The sequence below is a fragment of the Arachis hypogaea genome, chromosome 3 (genome assembly GCF_003086295.3).
Source record: "Arachis hypogaea cultivar Tifrunner chromosome 3, arahy.Tifrunner.gnm2.J5K5, whole genome shotgun sequence".
Classification (NCBI taxonomy): domain Eukaryota; kingdom Viridiplantae; phylum Streptophyta; class Magnoliopsida; order Fabales; family Fabaceae; genus Arachis; species Arachis hypogaea.
In genome coordinates, this window is record NC_092038.1 from 7057969 (window position 1) to 7083748 (window position 25780).

A 25780-nucleotide genomic window follows, 5' to 3' on the forward strand; every position below is an offset into this window, starting at 1 on the left:
GGCTGAAAAGTTCACCGGTTCCCAAATAATGCTACCGGTGCCCTCCCCACACTTAAAACCAAGCATCGTCCTCGATGCTAAACCGGAGGATCAGTGGGAGGTACAACGATATGCGCCAGCTCTGACTGTGACTGTGGGATCGGCTCCTCCTGAGTCTGTGGCTGCTCTGTAGTGTCAGGGGCATCCTGCTGAACCGGTGCCTCCGCATCCTCCTCCGGATGATCCTGCTCATCGGAGGCTGGAGAATCGGGAAGCGGAGGTAGCTCAGCGCCTAAAGAGATAAGTGCCTGGTCCATCCGATCTAAACGGCGTCTAACATGGCGTCGCTCTCGCTCTAAGAATCGGAAAAGACGCTGGACCAGGAGATAAGTAGGCTCAGGGGCAGCTGTAGGATCAGTAGATGATGAAGGAGCTGCTGTGGAGGATGATGGGGCAGCTGTAGGGGCCGATGGTGAAGGTGTCCCAATGACAGCTCTAGCCCGAGAGCGGCGTCTAGCAGGTGGCCTCTCGTGCACCCAACCACCCCAGGGGATAGTGACCTCCCTATCATCAGCATCAGGGGGTGGTGGTCACACATCATCGTCCAGCCATGGGACCTCAGCTAGGGCTGCCATACTCGTGACCAAGGTAGGAAATGGGAGTAGGCCACGAATATGCGCCCGCCACATACACTGTCGGATAAGCCTAGGGAAAGAGACCTCCTTCCCCTCCATAACACACCCAATCAGCAGGAGCATCTCCATAGGGATCTCAGAAAAGTGGGTGGTGGGAAGGACATAGCAAGCGAATATCATCTGCCAAGTCTTGGCCTCACGAGTCAGATGAGTAAATAGCATCCCTTTCGGCTTGGTGTTGTTGGCATCCATAACCCATGTGGCATCTGGTATCCCAATAACAGTCCTGAGTGCCTCATAATCAAAAGTCATGCTGTGTATGGCTAACTCAGCCTGCTGATGGGCACACAGCTCATCGGGGACATGGCGGCACTGTAGCGCCTCCTCAATCGCAGTCTCAGTAATCATAATCTCCCTACCCCTCACCTGAACCGAATCCAAAGTTGGGCGGAAGAAGTTGCAGTAGAATTCCTTCACCCAAGATATATTGATATCACCCAATTCCCGGTCAACAAAGTCAATGCCCAAATCAAGGATCCGACCGGTAATGGACCGTCTCACATCATTAGGTAGAAGTAACTTCTTCTCAATGTTTAGCTTTGTGGTTCGATATCTAGAAAACCGGAGCTCACAGTATAGGTTGGGGAATTTGTCCGGGTTGGTGGAAGGCAATAACTGGTTTTCTTTTTCCTCATCATTCAGTGGGTTCTTAGCATAATGCTTGTAGATGGAAGGAATGGAGGGGGTAGAGTGTTTTCTCTTCTTGGAGGCAGTGGCTATGGCTTTGCCTTTATCCGACATCCTGAAAAAAAATATGATAGAATATATAAAACATTTAGCATGTAACAAAGAAGGCATGTTCAGGATACAATGAACAAAGAACAATCATGATGTTGTAATGAATATGCAAAAGTGAACAAGTAAACCAAGAAAGCAAGCTTTAATAAAATCAACAACTCATATTTAAAGGGCAATAATATCATCAATTCTTTGAAAGAATTGTTAAAGGTGGTTAAAGGTTAGCGAAAGTTAGATGGTTAAAGAAATTAGTACGTTAAACAAGTGGATTAGTGAAATGATGATATTGATGCGCAATGAAAAGAGGAGATATGGTTCATGTTCACAAAGATTGTGTAAATCCGGGAAGTCAAAAGGGAAAACGGAAATTTGCCTAAAATTAAAATGAGGACCAAAATGAAACTAATTTCCTTGAAAATCGGGCAGCATTCCGGCTTAAAATCGGACGTCCCCGGATAGCAAATTAGCACAATTAGCACAGAAAACAACATCAAGGAAGTACAGCAAATACTGGAGAGATAACAAAATCATGCTAATTCCTAGGCTAAATGTGACAAAAGGCTGTCAAGATGCTCTAAATTCAATACAAGACAAACCGTCAAATTGGGGTTTGTCAGTCATACAAGAAGGTTTGGCACGCGAAGCAAAAGGCAATCGCAAGGATCTATGGTGATTAGGACGAGTCGTATGACCAGCTGCGTAGATACCTCACTGCTTTGCAAGCTTTTGTCCCAGGTAGTAGTTGCATTTTATTATCGAATGGTCTTTGATATTTACTGTCTCTTGAGTCCTTCACATGGTAATAACTTAGTACGCATTTTCGCACCAGGGACAATTGTTGACCTCGAAACGCGACCGTATTATGTCAGAAACACACTCGACCGTGAGAGTGTCATGTTTCACCAGGTCTTCTGGTCGTTCCCTTCATGTGTTGAAGCTTTTAGGCATTGTAAACCACTGGTGTCAGTTGATGGAACAAACCTGTATGGTAAGTACGCAGGCACCCTTCTCATGGGCATAGCACAGGACGGCAATAACAACATTCTACCGGTGGCTTTCGCACTAGTTGAGAGAGAGAACACAGATTCATGGTACTTCTTCCTCACCAATTTGAGGAGGCATATCGCAACTCGGCCAGGAGTTCTGCTTATATCCGACAGGCATGCGGCAATAAAGGCCACGTTGGAGCGTGAGGGGTGTGGATGGGAACACAATGTGTATTGTATACGACATATTGCCTCAAACTTCGCAACCAGTTTCAAGAGTAAAGAAGCCAAAAGACACCTTGTCAATGCTGCATATTCGAAGACGCAAGAGCAGTCACAGTACTACCTAGAGCTTATTAGTAGCGAGGATCCGGTTACATCTCCGCAGATGATGGAGTGGATCCGAGGGTTAGAGCCACCTAAATGGCTTCAGCACCTTGATGAGGGCCGGCGATATGGTCACATGACGACCAATCTATCTGAGTGTATCAATTCCGTGCTGAAGGGCGCTAGAAATCTACCAGTCTGTGCAATTGTCAAGTCTACTTACCATCGCCTGAATGAGTTGTTTGTCCTCAAGGGTCGGCAAGCACAAGCACAGATTGCAAGCGGTCAGGTGTTCTCACAGTTCTTGCAAAAAGCCATACTAGCGAACCGTGAGGGGATCCCGCTGATGTTAGTGACGTCGCACGATAGGAATACTACTATTTTCACGGTCGACGAGATAGCTGCTGTAGGGGTGCAGTCACGGTTCTGGGTTAACCTTCAGTACCGCAGATGTGACTGTGGTTTCTTCCAGGCGTTACACTATCCCTGTGCACATGCCTTGGCTGCCTGCGCATATGCGAGATTGGACTGGCAACAGTACGTTGATTTAGTCTATCGTGTTGAGAGCGTGTTTCGGGTATATGAAAAGGAATTCCAGCCAATGCCGGATGAGGAGATGTGGCCCCCTCGAGAAGGACACCGTCTTCGTCCCAACCCCCTCTTACGACGTTCAGTGGAAGGACGTCCGGTGTCTACTAGGATTCGGAATGAAATGGACGAGGTTGAGCTGGGACCAGGTAAGAGGTGCGGCCTTTGCAGGACACCAGGACATACCAGGCGCAGTTGTCCGCATGTTTCGGCAAGCTAAGTTTCAACCATCTCAATCTAATGTATTTTGTTCCCAAATGTAGTATCTTAATCATATTTAATGAAGGTTGATTTTGTGTAATCTCTGTTACATTTGCGTTGTCGTTTATATTTTAATGATGCCGGTATGCATCCGTGCGCCGGTTGGCCCATACCTCAAACCACTCGGATAGTCGAACCGGCCACCATCCGTCATCATTACGAGCCGATTGTCGATGGAATGTATCTATATTCAGCGGAGGGTTTGGAGGTCCTTGCTTTCCCCCAAACTGTCGCAACACCCGATCAACATTTAGGATCTCAATCCACCTGAAAAATATTAGTGGCACAGCGGCGGTATAGAAATCTCCATGCGGGTGGCTGAGGAATTCTGCAGGAACTCTAGACAAAATCCAAGGCTCCATGTACGGTTGCCAAACAAACTACAAAGAAAAGAAACCCCGTCACAACGGCCATATAAGTTGTTATTGAATACATATTACTAACAACGGGCACCGACCTCGTCGACCTGCAGATTATCCAACTGCAACCGGTGCCTAAGTAGGCGCTGCTCAGCATAGTCATTTTGTCCTTTTTTCCCTGCCCACCTGTTTCACAATGTCAGACTTTATTAAAAAATCTATTTCCGTCATGAAAGGATAATTGACAAAATTCACAAAGTGTGGAGACCGATAAAATACCTAGTGGCTAAAGGAAAACTGTACGGTGTGGTGACATTCGGGGCCCAGAACGGTAATCTGTAGTATATCCACGACATGAGCAACGTGTGACACCCGGCCATATCCTCAACACTGTAATCTGTTGCTAGGCACATAGCACAATATAACCAACAGAGGACGGCACTACCCCAACTGTAGGTGCCTATGGCATCATACTCAGCCAGTAAAGGCAGATATCGAACATGGACTGTGTTGTTGGCCTTGTCTGGAAGAAGGACGCCTCCCAACAGGTAGAGTATGTAACATCGTGCATACTGCATGAGGCCATTATCATCTAAGTCAAGCGGCATCTGTTGAAGACGAGTTCTGAGCCACTTCAACTTGATGTTGTACTTCGTTGTCCCTACGTGTCCGGCGGAAACCTCACCTAAAAGTTCATGACACCATTCCCAAATATCTCTTTGGTAAAACTTACTCCATGACCTTAGCGTACCGCTAACAGGCTGACCATCAATAGGTAGACCTAACTGCATGGCTACATCTTCCAGGGTTATGGTACACTCACCCCAAGGGAGATGAAAAGTATGTGTTTCCGGTCGTCATCGTTCGACAAAGGCACTAATAAGTGGATTGTCGTACTCGAAGCGCTTGATCAGCGAGGCATGATAAAATCCGGTGCGTCTCAGATAAGGCTCAAGCCTCTCCCGCCTAATTGCCATGGTTGGATCCTCAGCCTCTAACATGAAAACATCAACCAACGTGCCATGCGGAGTAAGAACACGTGTGGGCTACAACATAAAAAGCCAAGGAAGACAACAGTTACGAATACTATATAAAATTTTTAAATATCGACGAAATTAGTTATAACATTCCCTAACAACGGCAATCCAAATATTTAAAGTAAACTAACCTTATGGAATAAATGTGCCGCTATGTGAAGTTCGTCCAACCGGTTCAAGTTTTCCTCCACGTTCACCCCTCCCCCACTCATATTTAGTTTTAATTTTTTTTTAAAACTCACCACCACAAACTCACCCACTCTCAGCCTTCATTTACCACTCTCAACTTTATTTTTCTACCCCTATTTCAATTTCACCGTGCATGAAGGCTCTCCCCACCCCCCTTTTATAACACTCCTGGCTCCATTTCCAATACAACCCTGCCACCCAACACGCCAATGCATGTGAGCCTCCTGCTGCAGCCGCTTTGACTGCCCAATTCGTGCCCGCCAGAAACGAGGACGCCAACTCGTGGTCGCCGCCAACTAAATGGGCCATTTCGTGGCCGGTGAGCGTGAGATGCTCCATTTCGTGTGCGCCGTCCTGGAGGTGCCTCAAGTCCTTGGTGGCAGCCACGAATTGCAGACCCTGGCTCCTCTCTCCTCCATTTCGCTGGCGCCGGTAGTGAAATGCTGTGCATCTCCATCTCGTGGGCGAAGTACCTGATATGAGCATGCGTATTTCAGAAAAAATTTGGAAGCATGCGTATTTTGGGAAAAAAAAGTGATCCCAATGATTATTTATATAAAAAAGCCATAGAGTATGGGTTAAACACTTAAACCTCAACTTCATCCGATCAACCTACATCATATATATATCTTATCCGCAGATATTTAACGTGCAAATCGAATAGGGTATGGGTTAAATACTTAAATCTCAACACCATCCGATCAATCTACATCCTTTATATATATATATATATATATATATATATATATATATATATATATATATATATATATATATATATATATATATATATATATATATATATATATATACCAAGAATTTCTTGTTAAATACAAAAGATTCTTAATTATTAAGAGAAGATCATTAATTAATAATTTAATATATTTTTTTTATATAAAAATCAGTTCTATTTTAAATTATCATCTAGTTATATACTAATATTATAATGTTGTATTTTTTTATAACTCACCAATAAAGTCAGATATCCGTGAGTTAAAAATAAATGATATTAGAATTGAAATATTCTCAATCTACAAATAAAATAGGTTGAATTTATATAAAAATTTCAATTTACAAATAAAATTAAAGTTGGATCTAAGCCACCCCTAATTTTTTGTTACAATCTACAATTTTTGGCCCCTTTATAAAGTGTCTAACGGTATCCTTGTTCCTGTAACAAACATGCTAAGTGTAATAAAAGTATAAAATATATATTAAAATATAAAATTAATTATTTATATAAAATAATATATATTAAAATATAAAATATATATTAAAAAAAATACATATATTAATATAAAAATATATAATGATTAATATAGTATAATTTTTAATTTTTTTACTATATTTTTTAATCCAACGCTTCAAAAATAAATCTGTCGTAAATTATAGTTTCAATAAAAAATTTATGATTAACTAATAAATTATTGTATATATGTTTTTAACAAATAAATGCATAATTTATTGATTACTTAAATTTACTGTAAATTAAATTGATCTTTTTAAATTTCAAATAAATCATTCCTTTCTCAAAATTAACAAAAGTGTATCATAGATTCATATTAGTAAAATACTCGAACAATTAAATAATCACCAATTAAATTGATATTTGGATAGTATGACACTGCTTTTAAACAAATAAATTTAGATAAAAGTCACCAAAAAAAAAAAAAATTTAGATAAAGAAAACCAAACTTACAATTTCTTTTATCATTGAATAAAGAAAGATAGTTACAAATTACAATTAAATGAATCAATATGAATTTAGAGAACACCTTAGTAAGGACAAGAACAATAAGAATTTATGAAACATGTATAAAACAAAACAATATGAGTACAAATTGAAGCCAAGATTCAGGAGCCATTAGTTGATAGCACTGCAAATTTTTCTTATGATTCCAGCTGATCCAGTCAAAGGAGAAATATCTCCCATTTTTATCATAGCAGCTGCAAAATCCGATTTAAAAGTTGTAGGATTCTTACTATACTCAGAAACAAATGAATCTGTAGATCCTCCACTAAACAAAACTTGATCCGATTGAAGAAGACCCTTCTTCTGAATCAAGTTCTTGAAGTAATTGTTATCAAAAGAATTGGGTGTGACCAAGTCCAATGGTGACAACTTTTTATTGTTGTCGTTGTTAATCAAAGATGGACAACCACGTTGGCGAGTGCTAGCAAAACCAGCATCAATGTCACTTGTGTTACCATATATTCTATTTCTGAATGTCACACATCGAGCTTGGCCAATTGTATGAGCACCTACAAATTAAAAATTAGATTTATTAATGATTGTCATATAATTTGTAATTAACATTTTATCTCTATATTAAATTTAGCGTGACGAGTATGTTACATATTATTAGCAATGAATATTGAATTACCAGATAAAGTGACCATTTCTTTTGCACTAAATCCTTTGTTACTGAAACGAGAGATGAGAGTGTTAAGATCATCTGAGGCAAGTGGAAGGTCAGCATTAGCCAAAGTTATACTTGCTGTAGTAGAATCTCTGCGTCCAAGCTTCACAACCCATGATGGACCACCCACCTGATCAAGAATTTGTTAGAGAAAGAACAAAAAATTGCATCCTTTAATTTGAGTCTCACTATAATATAGTATCAAAATTTCTAAAATTTAAAAGAGACGTATTAAAAATATAATTATTTATGTACATTATCTTATAGATTAACTTAAACTTTTAGGAGAAGTGATTTCATAATATACTTACAGCGAATGATGCATCACGAGCAGCTACAGCAACAATGTCTGCGCATGAAAAGACTCCAGGGCATACTTTCTCTACAGCAGCTTTAGCTTGATCTATGACTTCAAATCCTCTAACTGAGTTATTATTAGGTAATGCACCTTTCTCGCTCACAATTGTCGGGGGGCTATCATCTAGTAAAATTGATGCATCACAACCCTGCATATCAATAAACATTTAAATGTTTAAGATTCTATTAAATTATTTATAATTTGTCATGAAAGATGAAATTATTTATCCTAAAAATTTAAGTTAACAAGAGAAGATAATATTAATGGTTATATCTCTAGCACTCTCTTTCAAAAAAGAGTCTCTTTTAAGTCTGTTTTATTTTTTGTATATGCCTTTTTTTCTCCTTTATTTGTTTTATGCTTTTTTTTTTTGTTCATCAAGAATCGAATTGTAGACTTTTTAAATATAGAGCTCTAATACCATGTCATAAAATCACTCAACCCAAAAATTGAAACTAATAGAAGAAGGCAACATTAATAATTATATCTCTAACATGTAATCAATAATGAAGAATAATGTATTAACTATTAAGTATACCTGAACAAAGCAATCATGGAAATGAAGGCGAACAAGAGAAGCCGCCATGCGGCGCTCCTTAGAAACCGCCGTGCGAATGGTGGTTCGAATGGTGGAAAGGGCATTGGGGCATGTTGTATCATAAAATGTTGAAGATAACTGTGCATCACATGCTGTGCCTAAGAGAACCAATATGATAACAAAAATAGTAGTGACACTTTGAATTCTGCCGCCCATAATTTTTATTTTTGAACAAATAATTGAAGATGATAATGAATATAGTTAAAACAATTGAGAAATTAAAGAATGAAGAATGGGTAACAAGATGTAGAATAATGATTAGTGATGAGAATGAAGAGATGATGTAGGAGTGGGTGTCAGTGGTCATGTATTTATAGTTACATACTTTGGTTATGTGAGAAATTGTCATGGTCACTAATGTCCGCTAAAACGCGTAGCAAAGGTTCCTTAAAGGCGAGTTGAGAAATTTCTTTTCTTTCCAAATGGCAACTAAATCTCTAAATGCCACTTTATGCCTTCATTAATTAATATCGTGAGGAAGACTTTATCAATAAAGAAATTTCTTTTATTTATTTATCTTAATAAACAAATAAAAAAATATTCCATATATACTAAAAACAAATACTAAATTAGTCGTTATATATTGTGTGTATACATGCATATTGTTTTACATATTTTTCTAGTTAAATAATTAGTTATTAAATAATTAAATTTGATATAATAGAATAATTAAATTTATATAAATAAATAATTAAATTTATTTATAATAATATAATAAAAATTATAAAATATTAAATATATATTTTTATATCGATAACTAATTAATAGTTAATTTATATTTTTTAATTTACATTGTTGTAAAAAAAATAATGCACGTGAGAGTCAAAATTGATTCCTGACTATATTAACGCGCATGCAGCAGAAGCTAGGAGCATTTTGAAATAGAAAATGCTCCCACAACACGTACGTGGATTCATGGCCTACGTTCTGATTTGGCTTAATTTTCATAGGAAATTATAGGATTAAAAAAATGAGCCAAAAAGACTGAACCTAATTAACTAAACTAATAGAGTATATTATTTAATTAGTTTACATATTTATAAAGAATAAATAATTAAATTAGTCCTTAAAAAATTATCTATTTTTTAAATTAGTTACTGATAGATTTTTTTAATGAATTTTTTTAAAAATTTTAAATTAATTATATTAGTCTTTTTTCACTTTTAAGTGATATCGTAACACATACGTAATAGTCTTAAGGTGAAAATTCAGGTAAAATCGACTTTATGTGAAGTTGATATCTAAGAGCCGTTAGATCAAAATTTAGTCAAATCAGTCAAATCATCTAACGGCTGAGTTTCCACCTAGTCTTAATTGACAGTTAACATAATAAATTTATGAAATTAGATCAAATCATAAACTACAAATTAAAGGATTCTAATGTCTCAAGATTTCTTCTCAATTTAGATTTTGATTATTGTTGCATATACAAGACGAAATTCAAATTCTTAACACTTACTTAAGTGGATTAATGAGATAACTACTAAACCAATCTAAATTGGTTTATATTTGTAGTATTTATATAAAGTATTTTGAATAATTTCTTGTATTAATAATAAGTTGGACATATATGATAGATTGTATTCAAGTGTGTAAAAAGATTTTTGTTTTTTCATCAAGATATAACTAAATACGAAAGATACAGACGTTGAACAATTATAGTATCATGTCTAAAATGTATGATTGTTTCGTATATGAAATATAAACAAGTGATGAAATTATCTCAATTTAATTTACATAATTTAGTTAGTTAGTTGTCGTGTTGAATGAGTAATGACTATATATCCTTTTCAGAATATTCGGCGAAACGATAATAAGCAAAAATGATTAGCACACCATGCAAATTTTCGGCTGGAACAATAAAATATTGGAAGTCTATATATAAAAGTAATTATTCCTTGGCTTTGGCTATATTATCAGAAAAATATAATAGACTGGTCAAACACATCAACTATGAATCTATGATATACTTGCTGGCTGCCCTATACTAGTTCGAATCCAACTTCAAATTGAGGAAGTATTATTAACCATTCCGAAATTTCTTTTGGTAAATTTAGTTAAACCACGAACGTAAATGCAATTTCAATTTGCAAAGATAGGTACACTCTTGTTAATAGGATGATGTTGATAAAATATATAAGAAAAAAAAAAGTAAAAAACACCGTTAAAATTACGTTTGATTTTGAGAATAAAATAAAATAATATATTAAAAATAAGATACAAAAGATAAAAATATAAAATTAATGTTTTTGTATTTTATTTGATAATAAATTAAAATAAATTATAAAAATTTAATTTAATTTTTTTATTTAAAAATTAAAAAAGTATAATTATAAAAAATTAATAAAAATAATAAGAAAATAAAAGATATATTATGTCTCTGTAAGAGATATTGATTATTAATCAAACGGAGCAAATTATAAAGTATAAACCAACACGTATTGAACGCTTAGAGAGAAAAATAAATAAAAGAAAGGCAACTTTTCTTCGTTAATAAATGCAACTAATCCAACGAACCAATCAAAAATTCAAAAAGTACGAACAGAGTTTTGAAGAAATCTAAAAATTATTTGGTGGCGTGGTGGCTAAAGAGAATTGGTCACCTCTTGTATTCTTGTCATAACAATTAGCTGGCAGAAAATAGTAACCAGAGCATGCCAGCTTTCTTCTTTGCACCATCAACGTTCGAGATTTCAATTCAAAATAAGATCAAATGAATCTACATATGCTTCTCAGTGTCTCGTATTCATATTGGTTCATTTAATCTATGCATGTAACCCGTCTATTTAAATTATGATTAATAAAGAACAGAGCATTTTGTTATGAGAATATAATTCAAGACTATACTTGAGCCTCCTCTTCTATCGTCTTTTCATCCAATTAAGAATATGACTTCTTCTTCACACGTGACCCATATATCCTAAACTTTATCAAATTCAAGACATTTTAAAATTATATAGATTTTGTCACTCTTTTTGTTGTAGGAATCCAACATATATATTCATATTAAATTCCATTTCAACCTTAACTTTAAATCATTACCTTAATATTTGAACTTGAGTTCTTATCTTACCTCCACCAACGCTTTATCGCATTAATCATAGCATGATCTAACGTTAACTGTCTTGAGTTCATTTCATGACATCTTTTATGCTTCCATATTTGACTCTCCTTTCCATATTGAACTCAGTGTCTTCTAAGCACGCTACTTCGTCCACAGTACTAGCCCAGTCTTTTCGCAACTAGAATGATCATCATCAATGTTTGTTTCTTTCTTGAACACATACACTTCACAGATTGGAGAGGGAATTCAACAACACAGCATCTATGACAATATAACTTACTTTTGCTCCTCTCCCTTCCCTTCTTTTATTAAGAGTAAAGTGACAATTAGATATTTGAGAATTTTGACTTTAGATTAATTAGTTTTTGAAAAAAAATCAATATCGAAATGGATAATGCGAAACGAAATGAAATTGTTCATGTATTTTGTTATTTACAGTGATGCATATTTCGTTGATGTAGTTTTAGACAGTAAAATATTTATTATTTTTTAAATTTTCATATAATCTCTATTAATTGTTCTTTATTTATAACAAACTAGAATGAGACCGCACAATGCGCGAATGGTAAATTACTGATAGTATATAATAAATATTTAAAATGACTATGTTTTATGGAATTAAATTAAGGAGAGTGCTAGGTAAATAATGATTATTTTAAATAACATGAACAACCAACAATCAAATAAAAACACACTACACTTCCAAATTAACTATCCAAATCTTAATATTAAAATAACAATCTGTATACCTAATAAAATGAACATCCGATATATCTATTATTCACATTGTTTAATATTTTCATTGTCTACCTATACTTTTTCTTAAATTAAATATGTGCAAACTAAAGTTATATTTGAAATGTGTTTTATTTAAAATAATTTGTAGTACATAAGATTTGGATATTAAAGTCGTACAAAGTGACATTTTTATTTGGTAATTTGATTTTTGCATTTGTTTTAGTTGATGAATTTAGTCTTCTTATGTGACGCTCGTCCTCCTTTTTCTTTATTGGTTATTGTTAGAATTGTTGTTTTCTTTTTTCTGTCGAGGTTCTTGTGAAGGCATGTATTTTATGAATTGTTGAGTTGTATGCACTTTTTATTATGTTGTTTGTTCCATCTTTCCATGTATGTTTTTCTTCTGAAAATGTGTCTTGAATTTGTATGATTTTCTTTCTTCTTAATCTCTTGATGTACTTTTCTAATGACATCTACAATAAAGAGAACAAAAATGTGTAGATTTTTTTTGAATAAGTTATTTTTAATAAAAATAATTGAAATAATATAAAATGAAATTACTTGTTAGTATTTTTCTTCGACCCACTCTGTCGGACAATGTCTCAAGTGATGCAAATTCAAAATAGTCTTGAAAAATGTTTAAAATTAGATCTTTAATTTCTTTCACAACAATTGTGAGTAAAAAATTTGCTTTCATTATACCTTTAATTGGCCTATACAAATCATTTGTATATTCTATTTTTAAATTTTTTATAGTATAGACTTTTTCTTCCCTGCAGTGTTAGTAAGTGCTTGCTTGGGCGTCATTATTTTGATAAAAAAATATCTTTTTCAATGAAAAAATATCTTTTTTATTTTTTTAGCGTGTTTGGCAAATTTCTAGTAGTAAAAGTAAAAGCACTAGAAAAATAAAAAAAAAACCATCTTTTTGAGAAGTTGTAATTTACATCTTTTTTTAAAAAATCTTTTTTCCTTAAAAAAGATATTTTTCATGTAATAAATAAATAAATAAGTACTTTTATATCGTTATACCCAAACATAATTGATAGATAAAAAGATCTTTTTGTATGAGATATCCAACATAAAATTACTTTTATTTTTTCATAAGATTTTTTTTAAAAAAAAAGATAATTCAAAAAAATCTTTTTTTAGAAACTCACCCAAACAAGCCCTAAATCATAGTTCATAATTAGTTAAAAAAGAATAATGAATAGCATATTAAAAGAAATATAATTTAACATATTAAAATACAATTATATATAAAGTATTATAAAATAATATAAAAAGTAAAAATAATTAAAGTATTTTTTCGTAAATTTAATTTAAAAATATAATAAATATGTTTGTTTTGTACCTTTTCATCTAATATAATCCTTTTTAAGCAAAAGACTCTTCTTTATTTGTGGGTGTTAATATTTTCCATAGATGAATCACACGAACTTTGATAAACTAATTGTCATTTTATTTGGTGATATTGTCCAAAGAATGATGCTCCATTGAGTAAGTTTGAGATGTTGTGTAGTTCGAAAATAAATATTTTATGCTAAATTTAATGTCATTTGAAGGAATAGTGATAAGAGATTTATATAAGTTCAAATAGTATGAAATTTGAATATTTGTAACGTAAAATTTATTATGATTAATATTATTATTATTATTATATTTGTAATATGAATATTTATTATATTTAATAAGTTTTTTATAGAAATTAATAAATTAATTATTGGAGTTATGAATTTATTATATTATTTATAACGGTGAGATATAATAAATATATGGATATGGACAGTGGCGGAGCTTAGTTCAGACATGGGGTTATGCCCCCAAACTTTTTATAAAAAAATTAGTAGTACTTTTTTTAAAGATAAAAAATAGTTTAATTGACTTAAATAATTTACTATGACTTAAAGTACCCAATAAGTTCAATAAGTAACACTCTCTCTACCTTTAAGTTCAAATATAAAAGATTAGATATTTTTTTATATATTTAATTTAATATTATTTTATATTTTACTATTTATTTAATTTAATTTTTATATGATAAAAAATAATAGAATATTCAATAAGTATTAATATTATTGTATTGGTATAAATTGTTAAAAAAAATTAATAAATATTATAAATTTTAATATTTATCTTTCTAACTTCTTATTTACATATTTTACAGGATATATATTCAAATTTTTATATAAAATAATAATAAAAAATCAAAGAATTGATGTATTTCTTAAGAGGAAGACTAATATTTAAGAAGGAGAACATATAACTTTTACAATATCAACACCTGTAGATAGTTCTTCTACTTTAATTAATTACGAAAAAAATGAGATCCAACCTTCAAAAGTTCAAAAGGTTACATCTGATGAGTTTGACCTTAATTTTTTGGAATGATGCCCTGAAAAACGGCTTTAAATTTGACAATATCACCAAAACCAGATAGATGAGATTAGACGAGCTTATCTTAAATGGGGTCCATATCAAAAATATTTTGACAATTATCTCCTATCTGACCCCCAAAATTTTGTTTCAAATTCTGCCACTGGATATGGATTCAATGTCTTTGTAAATTACATTTTTTTTTCGCTGATTTTAAAATAATAGTTGATTTGACAAAAATTGAGTGATTGATTCTAATATTTTGCCAAATAAGCAATATTAGTGACATGGTATTAGTAGAAAGAAAAAGATGTTTTAAAAATAACGTGAGTAAATTTATGTATCTACTTTTATATATTAAGAATATATCCTATCAAAATAGATGAAGCTTCGTTCCAAAAGTTGTGATCTACATGATGATTTTTCATAAATAAACTCATTAGAATAGATAAAAGTACATAAAAGTACCACTGTTAAATTTTACGTGATAAATTAATAAAAAGACGTTATGTATCAACTGATTGTTATCATCGTGGAGGACCAAGTTGGTACTATTTTTTTTTTTGAAGACTAATTAGTCTAAATTTAAAATCTTGAAAGACTTAATTTTCACCTTACTCTTTCACCTTACTCTTTATTCACACTCCCCCTAAAGATCTCCTACAGTCCTATGCTTCCATGTCCAAGTTTCCTTCCCCGTCGTCCTCAAAATCAACATCACTCAATTCTGAGTTGTAAGAGTCTTCTCCATGGCTCCAACCTTTGTCTTCTCTTGGAGCTGTAAGCCTCTTCAAGTTTTCCACCACAGTTTGTAGGCTTTGTGAGAAGGAAGAAGGAACACGCTCCTCATCAACATTTTCAGTTGATTCTTCTTGTGGTCTTGAAATCATTGGCCCTGGCTGTGCCTTTGTCATCTTTACTTCTCCATAAGGCTCATCATTATCAAGTCTGCGTCCATAGATACTGCAAAGCAGTCTCCTGAAACTTGAAAGTAATGCTGAGAAGCAGAGGCAACAAGTTTGAGCACAACAATTTAAATTATCATCTAGCATGAGTCGCGCTGGCTGCGCCTTTGTCATCCGTGCTTCTCCACAAGGCTCATCATCATCAATCCTACATCTGCAGGTACAGCAAAGCAGTCTCCTGTAACTTGAAAGTAATGCTGAGCAGCAGAGGCTACAAGTTTGAGCCCAACTATTTGAATTAACATGTGGCACACCATGTTTTGAGTATGATGCTTCTAAAGCTTGTACAATACTAGCTGATGTCTCTTCAACTGAGCTTGCAGAAGCCCTTGCACTTTCTATTTCCATATCATCCTCTCTTGATATGGTTTTAGTATTTGTAATAACTAGCAAGGATTGTAGCCTTGAGGACTCATGATATGGACATGTGAATTGGATATCATTCATGTTTGTTTCTTTTTTGTACACATACACTCCCCATTCTCTTAGGCTTGTGTCTGGTTCACACACCACCTGAACTTGCTTCCAGTTATTATCATGTCCAATGCGTGCATCAAGGCTCTCCCATTCCTCATCGTTGAAGAAAGCTCGAAGGTCACACAGAAGCACATGATTTTCTGCAATATTTAAAGTATGCTTGTGTTGGTGCTGGACATTTACATGCTCGCTGTCGATAAACAAGTGAAGCTCAACTGCTTGGTAGTTCATTTTGCCAAACATGAATGCTAGAGCCACAGCAGGGAACTTGCAACGTGCCCAGAAGATTGGAATTCCGCCTTGATCATGATAGTCGAACCAATCTGGAATATCTGTCTGTGGCATCAAAACTTGTAATTTGTTTATCTCTTTACACACCTGTCACATCCAATAACACATAATAAACTTGTTTAGTGCTGATTTTCATTCTTATTTCATCAATTCTTTTATGCATGCTCAAATGGAAAGAAATAAGATTAAACCTGTGACCATAGCATGCTTGACGTATCTGCTGTCAAGGAATTGCAATGTCTTGCATTTAATTTTTGAACATTAGAGGGAAGTTCTGGAATTTCTTGAAGCTTAAGGCAGTAGCTCACATCAAGACTTCTCAAGCAAATAGACTCTTTAATGCTTTCTGGGCATGACACAAAATAGTTTGACAATACGTTTAAGTCTTTCAAGTTTGGAAAACTCTGCATAATTACATGAAGATCTTCATTTGACAAACATGCATTGCTAAAATCCAAGGTCTCTAACTTTGGCCGGTGCTCTGCTTCAGAAAGCCTTCCTTTGGAACTTGTTAATAATTCTCGAAGTTGGGAACATCCTCCAATTTTCAAGGTGACAAAATTTGGCAACATAAATAAGCTACTTGGTAGATATTTTAGTTCCTTACAACCTGTCATATCTAAATAGCCAAGTCCACTAAGTTCAGCAAAAGAATCTGAAAGCTCTCTTAAAGCAGTATGTCTCAGAGAAATTTTTAATGGCTTATCATTCTTTCCCAGTACATCTGGGAAATGTGCAAGTCTACTACACAAGTCAAAGCTAAGATATTCAAGAGATGGCAAAGAGATTTGAAGCAGAAAACTCTTCAGTTGAGTGCATTCTGAAGCACTCAAATAAACAAGGTTAGGAAGAAAACCAATTGAGTCATCAACCTTAACCAGTTTCTTACATCCATCAAGTATCAATTCTCTTAAACTTTTTGCTCCAGACACATCAGGGAATTTAGTGATAGACTGACAGCAAGAGAAATTCATGTAGGTCAAATGCTCAAATTTCTGAAAAACAATGATCAGTTAGTTAATAACAACATTATGCAAATTTTGAGAAGAAAGGAACCATCATCATATCTAACTTTCCCATTAGAGGAATGAGAAGAAGAGAATCAATTGTACCTGAAATGGCTTTTTCAATACAAGAAGACTAAAGCGTAAATTGAAGGCAGCAATTTGCTCGGGATAAAAACCAGGTGGAAGGAATTTTGAAGGGTATCCCTTCCAATCAAGCAGCTTTAATTGATTCGGCAGATAAATAGGCCAAGATGGGAAACTCGTGTTTCGAACGATGAGAATCCTAAGTTTCTTCATCTTCTTAAAGACAGTATCACTCCAATTAACCCCTTCTGGCAAATCAAGTTTTATACCTTCAATTTTAGCACTTCCCTTTAACACAATGGAAAAAACATCAAAAGTTATTTACATGGCATTAATTCCTAGTGAGAAGGGGATTCAATATTTTGATTAAAGATAGCAATTTATTGGTGTACTTACTGTATTTTTTGTTAGTACTTCAAGAACATCTTCTCGAAACCATAATCTGCTTCGTTCGCCAGCTTCTTTTGGTGCCTCCTGCTTAACAATGTCTCTACCCATGTCCTTTATTAAGTCATGCATCCTCAAGTAACCATGTTCAATAGCTATGAGAGATTTATCAATTAATATTCTGATACCATCTTCTGAGTAGAATCCACACCCATCAAGTATTCTTTTAACATAATCCAATCTCATTCCATTAAAGAAGCATGCTATGTCAAGGAAAATCTCCTTTTCATTGTGCTGCAGACTGTCATAGCTTATTCTAAGAATACTTTGAATATCTATATGAGGATTCTTTTCATATTTGTCCAGTGCAGACTTCCCCTCTTTCAAATCTTTGTCAATCAAATTCGAGCCTATAACTTTTAAAGCTAATGCAAGGCCTTTGGCATATCGAATTGCTCGATTGCACATGTCTTCATAGTTTGTGGGCGGGCTACTCGTTTTGAATGCATTCTGACAAAACAGCTGGAGAGAATCATGTTCATTCAGCATTGGCATATCATAAATCCTTTTGACCTGATGAACTGCTAGCAAATATTTATCCCTTGTCGTTATGATAATCCTACTTCCAGAACCAAACCAAGCACATCCTCCTGCTAGTGCTTGTAACTGTTCAATTTTATCAACATCATCAAGAACTATAAGAACTCTTTTTGTGCAAAGTCTCTCTTTTAATGTGGAGATTCCTTCATCAACACTGCCCAACTTGACTTTTCCCTTCTGAAGAATTTTTGACAGTAGCATTTGTTGTAGGCATACTTTACCCTTTTCTTGACTTGAAGTTTCTCTCACATTGAAAAGAAAACAAGCACCTTCAAACTGATTGCAGAGAGAGTTATACAAAGCTTTTGCAAGCGTCGTTTTGCCAATTCCGCCGATTCCAAGAATCCCTAACATGAATGTGTTGTCATTAGACTCAATATCTAGAATGGACTTCAGTCTTGCAACTTGGTACTGCAATCCAACTACATGCTCCTCAATGGGCAGTTGCTTAGCAGATACTTTAGTACTGATCTTGTTCACAATATCTTGAATAAACTCAAATTCATAGCTGCAAATGTAGAAACGAAATGGTTTAATGCAATTTTTTTCAGTAGTAGGGAATTACTTCTTCAAAACAATAGACTAGAATTCTCATTTAGCAACTAACATTTCTACAGCTCTAAATTGTTTCATTTCAATTATATAAACAAAGAAAAAGGTATTCCTGCATATACGATATAGTTAGTACCCTGAATTTGTTACCATTTTAAGAGCTACAAAATATATGCATTGTTGGCCATTTTTATCTTCGTAGATTTGTTATCATTCATACTTGGAAACCAAAATGACTTGTTACTACCAAAAGGATCAGGATCAAAGTAAGTAGTATTAGTTAATTTACTCACCCTTGTTTCAAATGAAACCCTTTCATGTTGGAGATTTCAGCCAAAGTTTCCTTCCACTTCTGAACCTTCTGAGACTCATAACAATACCTAATTTCATGAGCATCCATGGCTTGCTTGTAACTATTATTCTGATGCCTTACATCAGAGGGATCTACTTTGTAGAAGATCGGAAAAACGAGCTGGTTCTTCTCCTTGTGACATTGGAAGATCTTGACAAGCTCATCAAGACACCATGCTGAGGTTGCATAATTTTCGGAGAAAACAACGATTGAAACCTTTGAGTCTTCAATGGCTTTTAAGAGTTGTGGTCGAATTGTTTCTCCTTCTGTTAGATATTCATCATCCATGAAGGTGATGATTCCCTCGCGGCACAAAGCTTCATAGAGATACCCTGTGAATGTTTCACGCGTGTCTTTACCCCTGAAACTCAAGAAAACTTCATAGTTTTTATTAGTCTTTGTTTCAGAAGCTGCAACTGTTCTTGCCATCACTTCAATAGCATAAAACTCAAACACAGTACTATCATGAAAAATGAACCAATATTTGCAGAAGGAGAATGATTCACTCACACAAGAAGCATGAACTTTGACTTACATTTTAGTCTTCATTTTTTACATTTTATTTTAACGTGTATTTCTAGCTTTCTTGACTTTAATAATTGGTTTCTGGAACTAAGGAGCTTTGCTCAATGAAAAGAAATAAAGAATACATGTACTTCTTACCTCCTCCTATCAGTTTCAAATGAGGGATTTTATAACATAATATATAAAAAATATAACATAAATCAAATAAAAAAATAAAACCTATACAAAAATTTAACAAATTCAAAAAAATATTTTTTTTAAGTTAGAAATAAAACTCAAATTTGAGACCGCTATTTGAAAAAAGGAAAACTATGTCATTTAAGTTATAATTCGTTAACATTATGATACTACTTCCTAATTAAAAAGACAAAAAATTATTAATTAACTCCTATGTCATGTGTAAATATTAAAGAAAAATGGCCGTTGAATAATATTTTTTATGGTTCATCAGTTTTTCGGTCTGTCCGGTTCAATTTTAATAACTATGTCTTAAATAACTTGTGTTCACAGCATAAAAACTCCACATCATCTTAACCATTAAAATATTTTAATTTAAATCTTAATGGTTACAAACCATGGCGTACTAAAATGCCACGAAAGTACATTACTTCACCTGACACGTTTCCCATATTTTATACTCTACACATATTTCTTACTATTTGAGCATAGTTGTGGCTATCGATCTCATTCTCCGGGTGTTGAATTAGCATTTTGGATTATTTTATATGTGCTGGTGCTTTTGGGATCACGGAACAATCACCAGTCATCATCACGTTCTGGGCAATGAACAATATGTTATGCATATCAACTCTCAAGTCTCAACTGTTATAGGCTCCCAAGTGTGAAATTCAAGATCCTAAATTTCTTTTTAAAGCTTCTGCGTCTGCATATTTTGTTGAAAGAGTAAATATCTGGGTCTTTACTCATTTGCTGAGTGGTCGATGCCACAAGATGATAGAACATGCATTTACATTTGAAATAGCCTCAAGATTCCATTCAATGATTTTGCCAACCGTGAGTACTGAGTAGCGATGTACAAATTGTTTTTGCCTTCTTCTGCCACTCTGCCACTCTCCGTTTTTTATTTTGCTGGTTACTGTTCATGATTTTCAATCTTAACATGCAATATTAAATTTTTCAAACGGAAAATGTAGATAAAGCAGTCAGATACCCATGTCAAGTTCATCACTAAAAGATAAATGTCTAGTAAATTGGAATTATTATTTTATATGCATTCAAGGTTTCAATATGGATGATTACTCACTTTTGCTTAAATGGTGATTGCTACGTAAATTCGTCTGTAAATCGTGTCACTTTAAAAATTTTAACTGCTTGTAAGTGCAGTTCTCTAATCACTATTCCTTTCCTTCTTTTTTCACTTCTCTGTTACCCATATACTTTTTATCGTTTTTACTAGTATCAATGATTCTCACAAAGCATATCTACAACTACTTACTTGAAAACCCTTTTCTTTTGTCAATTCCCCTCTCAAAAAAACAGCAGTAATATGCCATTTCTCATGAATCTCCATAAAATCCCATTTGGTAGTTTATAAATATCTTATTCAATTCAAATACCTTAATCTGCAAACCATTTTCTAAAACAAACAAACTTTTTCCTTGCAAGTTATTAACTTATTATATTAAACATTTATCTACTGACGGATAATAAGCTAACTTTACCAACACAAGGATAGGACGCAAACATTGCCAGACAAACATGCAATAGATTGGATGCATTACAAATAATCCGCAGAGTAGGGAAACTTACACCGAAAATGCATAACTTCATGAAGGGTTTTGAGCATTTAACCATGTACTCATGAAGCATATCTGTTGTCAGCATAGATAAGTTGCTATAACTGTCCTCTTATCTGCCAATATTTAAATGATAATACCTATAGAAAGTGAAAGAGAATACATGATACTACCTTCTCTCAAGGGGAATGTAATTCTTGTCAACAAGGGTCTTCTCCTTGAACGGTTGAGTAGAGGGATCAGCTAGACTAGGAACCCTAGAGACACTACCCTTCCCTTTCTTAGAATTTGGTCCCACCACCTCTATCATATATTTCCACCCATCGATTGGTCTCCTCCTACTAAATATATGAGTCTTGATAAAACTAGCGATCTGCATTCCAGATTCACAAGATTGTGAATAATAAGTGCTGCAAATAAGGACTGCAGAAGAAATTTGAAGATATAACTGACTGACATTATAGAAGACCAGAATGTATCCATGAACTTTATTGTTTGTGAAAATGGTGTTCGTGCCTTGTTTCGGCACTCGAAATGCATAATTTGAATATATTTGTAGACAAACCTGAAACTTGCTATAAGCAATTCGACGCTCAAATTCCTGGAGAAGTATATCCTCTTCTCTCTGGGACATCTCCCATATGTTTCCATCTTGAGATTTAGATATTGTTTCCCATCCATCAGGCATGTTTTTGAACTCAGAAGTTGGAACTTCTGTGTTGTTCAGATCATTGTTGCCGGAGTCGAAGATGCTACAAGTGTTTAGAGCATTAAGTGCAACACACAGAAATAGTATAGCACTATTGTATATGTAATTGAAATTATTGAAGTTGCTGTAGCATACATAAATTAGGAAAGGAGGAGGATTACAACACCATTTAGCTAAATAAAAAATGGAATTTCATCACATAGAAAAGCACTACACTGAGCTATACTTTGTCAAAACTTCAAGCCTTATCTATTTATAACATGGGGTGTGTCATAGAATAATTAGAAATGAATCACGGGCATTAGCAAAAAGATTAAGTTATCAGGAGAGCTGGTCATTAACAGTAGAAAATGGAATAAACTAGGATAAATTGATAAAATGAGATATTATCAAACACTCCTGAATCCTTGCTAAGAGTTTTCAAAAATTACACATGGTGCCATGTTTATATTTAACATCAGAAACTATCGTTTTATAATTTATTAATTTTGTTTTAGATAGACAACCATGTTGAATGGCAACTTGTCAAAGCAACATAAACATTAACATTCCCATTGACGAGACCACATTCAACACAAATTTGACATGCCCTACTCTATTAAAATAGCTATAATGCCTCATAAGATGGTGTGCAGTCACCAATAACATAAAGACATTAAGGCCTCAGTGCCTCACAAAGTCGACTTGAGTTCAATTCTTGAGATTTCTCATTGATGGATTATTATAAAAATGTAAGAGCAATACTATATGACCAACAAATTTATCATATTTTACCGACACTTGGCCAATAAAAGTATTTTTATACTAAATTCAAAACCCTACACCCTAAATCTTAATAGTATAAAAATAAAGTGTTACCTAATATTGATAAAAAGTGTTGGCCTCTCACATTTCTCAAAATGTAAATTATAGTAAGTACCTCATTGATCTCAAAGCCATACCTGATCCTACACTAAGACAACTCTTCCCTGCAACATAAAATTTATGTTTATCTCATAAAACTAGGAATCCTAAACTTCACTAACATGGTCCAATCACATCTAAAATTCTCCTCACTCATCAGTATGAGGCAACTTCAACTGACCAACTCTGAATACTTACTCAATCCAATTAAGGGACCATCCACACCATGCATTAATATTATAAAACCTTCATTATTTGAAGAGAAAAAATAACAGTTAGATCTTTGAAGATGTTAAACTTGGACTGATTAGTCCTTGAAAAGAAATACCAATTAAGTTCTCCAAGATAACAAACAGTGGACATGTATTTCCTTCTGTCAATGAATAGTGCAAAACAAAACATAATTGTCCATGTATTTCGTTATTTACGCTAGTGCATGTCTCGTTGCTATCACATCACATGATAAGGATGTAGTTTTGGACAATGAAATATTTACTATCTTTTGAGTTTTTATATATTTTTTATATCTCTATTTATGATAAATTCTATCAAAACAAACAAATTAAGTTTCACTCCAAAAGTTGTTACCTATATGCCTATCTTTCATAAATAGATAGGTGAGAGTAATATCACGGTTAAATCTTAGTTGATAAATTGATAAAAGGACATGTATCCACCATTTGCTATGTGAAGGACCAAATTGATACTTTTCTTTTTTTTTTTTTCCTTTAGGACTAATAGTCCGAAGTCAAAATCATCGGGACCTAATTGTCCCTTTATTCTTATTTGAAAATAATAAAATAAAAGTAAAAATAGAAATGCAGTTCCAATTTTCAACACCGAAATTACAAGAGAGAGAGGCATACTCCGAGCAGCTATCAAGCAATCTCTGAATGTCATCGCCGCCGCCGCTGCCATTGGAATCCCCCAACTTAGCCTCCTCGAGCTTCTCAATCTCCTTAACCCACAGCCCAGCGTGCACCCTTTGCTTCCTCAACCGGTAATCCTTCTTCATATTCTCCACGCTATAAACGGCACCATTTTGCACCTTCTCTTTCTCCTTCGATCCCTTCTTTCTCCTAACCTCCCAATTCTCGTTCATCTCCTCCACGAACGCTTTCGTCTCCGCGTCAGCATGAGCTTCGGTTTCCGCCACCGCAACGCCGGCGGAAATGGCGGTGGAGGAAGACTCCGGCAAGGACGTGGAGGGGGAACCAAAGTTAACGTCGGTCTCCCAAGGCGCCCGAGACTTGGGCGTGAGATCCTCCGGAAGCCACGCTGACTCCCACGCCTCGTTCCATTCATCTTCGCCGTTGCCGGAATCACGCCCCGACGACCAGAACCTCGTCGCGGGAACTTCGTCGGAAATCTTGAGATAGGGTTTGGCGGCAACGGTGAAGGACGGTGCGTTTAATTGCTTGGGTTTTGATAGTGAGATAGAGGTTGCGATTCTTCGAAACGCTTGCATTTTTTGTTTGTAGAAATTAGGAAGCTAAGTAGCGAAGTAGGCAAGCAGCTAAGCGCTACTCAGACCCGGAAGTAGGCATTGGATTCGGAGTGTAAGAGGGTAGAACATAGGGTAATATCGGCTATTCGTCATTGGGCTTTATAGCGTTCGGCCCATATGAAAAAGTAGGCCCAATTCTAAAGGGTTCCCAAAAAATTGAAACGCTACCATGACTCGGGGGCAAGAGAGTTTTTATCATTAAGCCCGGTTTAAAAAACAGCTTAATTAATCTACTTTTGAAAAAACCAAGTTGGGTTGGTCTAGTGGTTAGCTCACTAGTCCGCTTAAGCAAGTGTCGGGGGTTCGAATCCCGCCTTGTGCATGCAGCAACCCATTGGCCAGCGGCAAACCCTTAAATGGAGCTCAGTACCGCGACGGATTAGTCCTTGACCTGTCGGGTTGGGGGATACCGTGGGAAACCAAAAAAAAAAAAAAAAAAAAAAAAATCTACTTTTGAAAAAATAGCTTAAATAATAAATGATTATATTAAAAGTAGTTTATAAGTTAATTTGTATTTGAATTTTTAGCTTTAAAAGTGTTTATTTTATAAAAATGTGATAAAAAGTAGTAGTATTATGAAAGAAATTATTTTTTTAACTTTTTTATAAACTCCTGAATAGCTTTTTAAAAAACTGCAATTTGATTTTGAAAATTGCACCAGACATTAATACTATTACTTTTCATAAGTCAAAAATTTAAAAAAAATTACTTTTAAATCTTTCCAAATAGCCCTAAGTCTTTTGTCTCTATCATTTGAATTTAATGTTAAGTTGTAATATTATAGAAACTAACATTATATTTAGGAAATATTTGTAAGGATAAATAAATAAATCATAAGTTAAAAGGACACAAAATTATTTATTTCTAAAAGTAAAGTAAATAAAAGTAATACAGAAGACACATTAAAAGGTATTAAGAATAAGAATGAAAAAAACTATAAAATAAGTGTAG

The 25780-nt window shown here is 34.3% G+C and overlaps 5 protein-coding genes across 9 annotated transcripts; 1 reads left to right on the forward strand and 4 right to left on the reverse strand.

The window, feature by feature from the left end:
- The first annotated feature begins 2171 nt into the window (after positions 1–2171).
- Positions 2172–3533, forward strand: LOC112772216 (uncharacterized). Its single transcript, XM_025817116.1, has one exon. The coding sequence runs from the start codon at positions 2172–2174 to the stop codon at positions 3531–3533; it is 1362 nt and encodes a 453-aa protein (XP_025672901.1).
- Positions 3534–3645: 112 nt separating this feature from the next.
- LOC112789188 (protein MAIN-LIKE 1-like) lies at positions 3646–4724 on the reverse strand. Its single transcript, XM_025830975.2, has 3 exons — positions 4213–4724; positions 4032–4119; positions 3646–3954 (listed from the first exon to the last, which is right to left on the reverse strand). Exons 1-3 carry the CDS (start codon positions 4722–4724, stop codon positions 3646–3648), a joined length of 909 nt encoding a protein of 302 aa, XP_025686760.1.
- A 2115-nt stretch (positions 4725–6839) lies between these two features.
- On the reverse strand, positions 6840–8857 carry LOC112789186 (lignin-forming anionic peroxidase-like). Of its 2 annotated transcripts, XM_072226492.1 has the most exons (5): positions 8704–8857; positions 8476–8624; positions 7891–8085; positions 7544–7709; positions 6861–7421 (listed from the first exon to the last, which is right to left on the reverse strand). In XM_072226492.1, exons 1-5 carry the CDS (start codon positions 8840–8842, stop codon positions 7024–7026), a joined length of 1047 nt encoding a protein of 348 aa, XP_072082593.1. In that variant the 5' UTR covers positions 8843–8857; the 3' UTR covers positions 6861–7023. The 2 variants fall into 2 exon arrangements, with proteins under 2 accessions (XP_025686759.1, XP_072082593.1); XM_025830974.2 differs by having other exon boundaries at positions 6840–7421; positions 8476–8820.
- Positions 8858–15133: 6276 nt separating this feature from the next.
- Positions 15134–21958, reverse strand: LOC112789183 (TMV resistance protein N). 4 transcript variants are annotated; one of them, XM_029295683.2, is made up of 7 exons: positions 21884–21958; positions 21724–21785; positions 19370–19805; positions 17934–19032; positions 17559–17825; positions 16638–17441; positions 15134–16533 (listed from the first exon to the last, which is right to left on the reverse strand). In XM_029295683.2, the coding sequence occupies exons 2-7, from the start codon at positions 21758–21760 to the stop codon at positions 15382–15384; spliced, it is 3795 nt and encodes a 1264-aa protein (XP_029151516.1). In that variant the 5' UTR covers positions 21761–21785; positions 21884–21958; the 3' UTR covers positions 15134–15381. The 4 variants fall into 4 exon arrangements, with proteins under 4 accessions (XP_029151516.1, XP_025686753.1, XP_025686754.1 ...); XM_025830968.3 differs by lacking the exon at positions 21884–21958 and having other exon boundaries at positions 21724–21808; XM_025830969.2 differs by lacking the exon at positions 21884–21958 and having other exon boundaries at positions 19370–19789; positions 21724–21794.
- On the reverse strand, positions 21649–24878 carry LOC112789185 (protein GAMETE CELL DEFECTIVE 1, mitochondrial). Its single transcript, XM_025830972.3, has 3 exons — positions 24189–24878; positions 22276–22462; positions 21649–22083 (listed from the first exon to the last, which is right to left on the reverse strand). Exons 1-3 carry the CDS (start codon positions 24788–24790, stop codon positions 21880–21882), a joined length of 993 nt encoding a protein of 330 aa, XP_025686757.1. The 5' UTR covers positions 24791–24878; the 3' UTR covers positions 21649–21879.
- Between the last annotated feature and the right edge of the window lie 902 nt (positions 24879–25780).

Bases quoted from the DNA above. Each gene is read 5' to 3' on its own strand.
- LOC112772216 (XM_025817116.1), top strand. From the start codon at position 2,172: ATGGTCTTTGATATTTACTGTCTCTTGAGTCCTTCACATGGTAATAAC.
- LOC112789188 (XM_025830975.2), bottom strand. From the start codon at position 4,724: ATGCAGTTAGGTCTACCTATTGATGGTCAGCCTGTTAGCGGTACGCTA. The intron at 4,120-4,212 runs GTATTTTATCGG...ATTGTGAAACAG, and splicing joins AGTTTTCCTTTAGCCACTAG to GTGGGCAGGGAAAAAAGGAC. The intron at 3,955-4,031 runs GTCGGTGCCCGT...TTTTCTTTGTAG, and splicing joins ATAATCTGCAGGTCGACGAG to TTTGTTTGGCAACCGTACAT.
- LOC112789186 (XM_072226492.1), bottom strand. From the start codon at position 8,842: ATGACCACTGACACCCACTCCTACATCATCTCTTCATTCTCATCACTA. The intron at 8,086-8,475 runs GTATACTTAATA...ATTGATATGCAG, and splicing joins TCCATGATTGCTTTGTTCAG to GGTTGTGATGCATCAATTTT. The intron at 7,710-7,890 runs GTAAGTATATTA...ATTCTTGATCAG, and splicing joins CTCGTGATGCATCATTCGCT to GTGGGTGGTCCATCATGGGT.
- LOC112789183 (XM_072226459.1), bottom strand. From the start codon at position 19,857: ATGGCAAGAACAGTTGCAGCTTCTGAAACAAAGACTAATAAAAACTAT. The intron at 17,826-17,933 runs GTAAGTACACCA...ATTGTGTTAAAG, and splicing joins AAGTACTAACAAAAAATACA to GGAAGTGCTAAAATTGAAGG. The intron at 16,534-16,637 runs GTTTAATCTTAT...TGGATGTGACAG, and splicing joins CAAGCATGCTATGGTCACAG to GTGTGTAAAGAGATAAACAA.
- LOC112789185 (XM_025830972.3), bottom strand. From the start codon at position 24,790: ATGCAAGCGTTTCGAAGAATCGCAACCTCTATCTCACTATCAAAACCC. The intron at 22,463-24,188 runs GTATGCCTCTCT...AAACACTTGTAG, and splicing joins TTGCTTGATAGCTGCTCGGA to CATCTTCGACTCCGGCAACA. The intron at 22,084-22,275 runs GTTTGTCTACAA...TCTGGAATGCAG, and splicing joins TTGCTTATAGCAAGTTTCAG to ATCGCTAGTTTTATCAAGAC.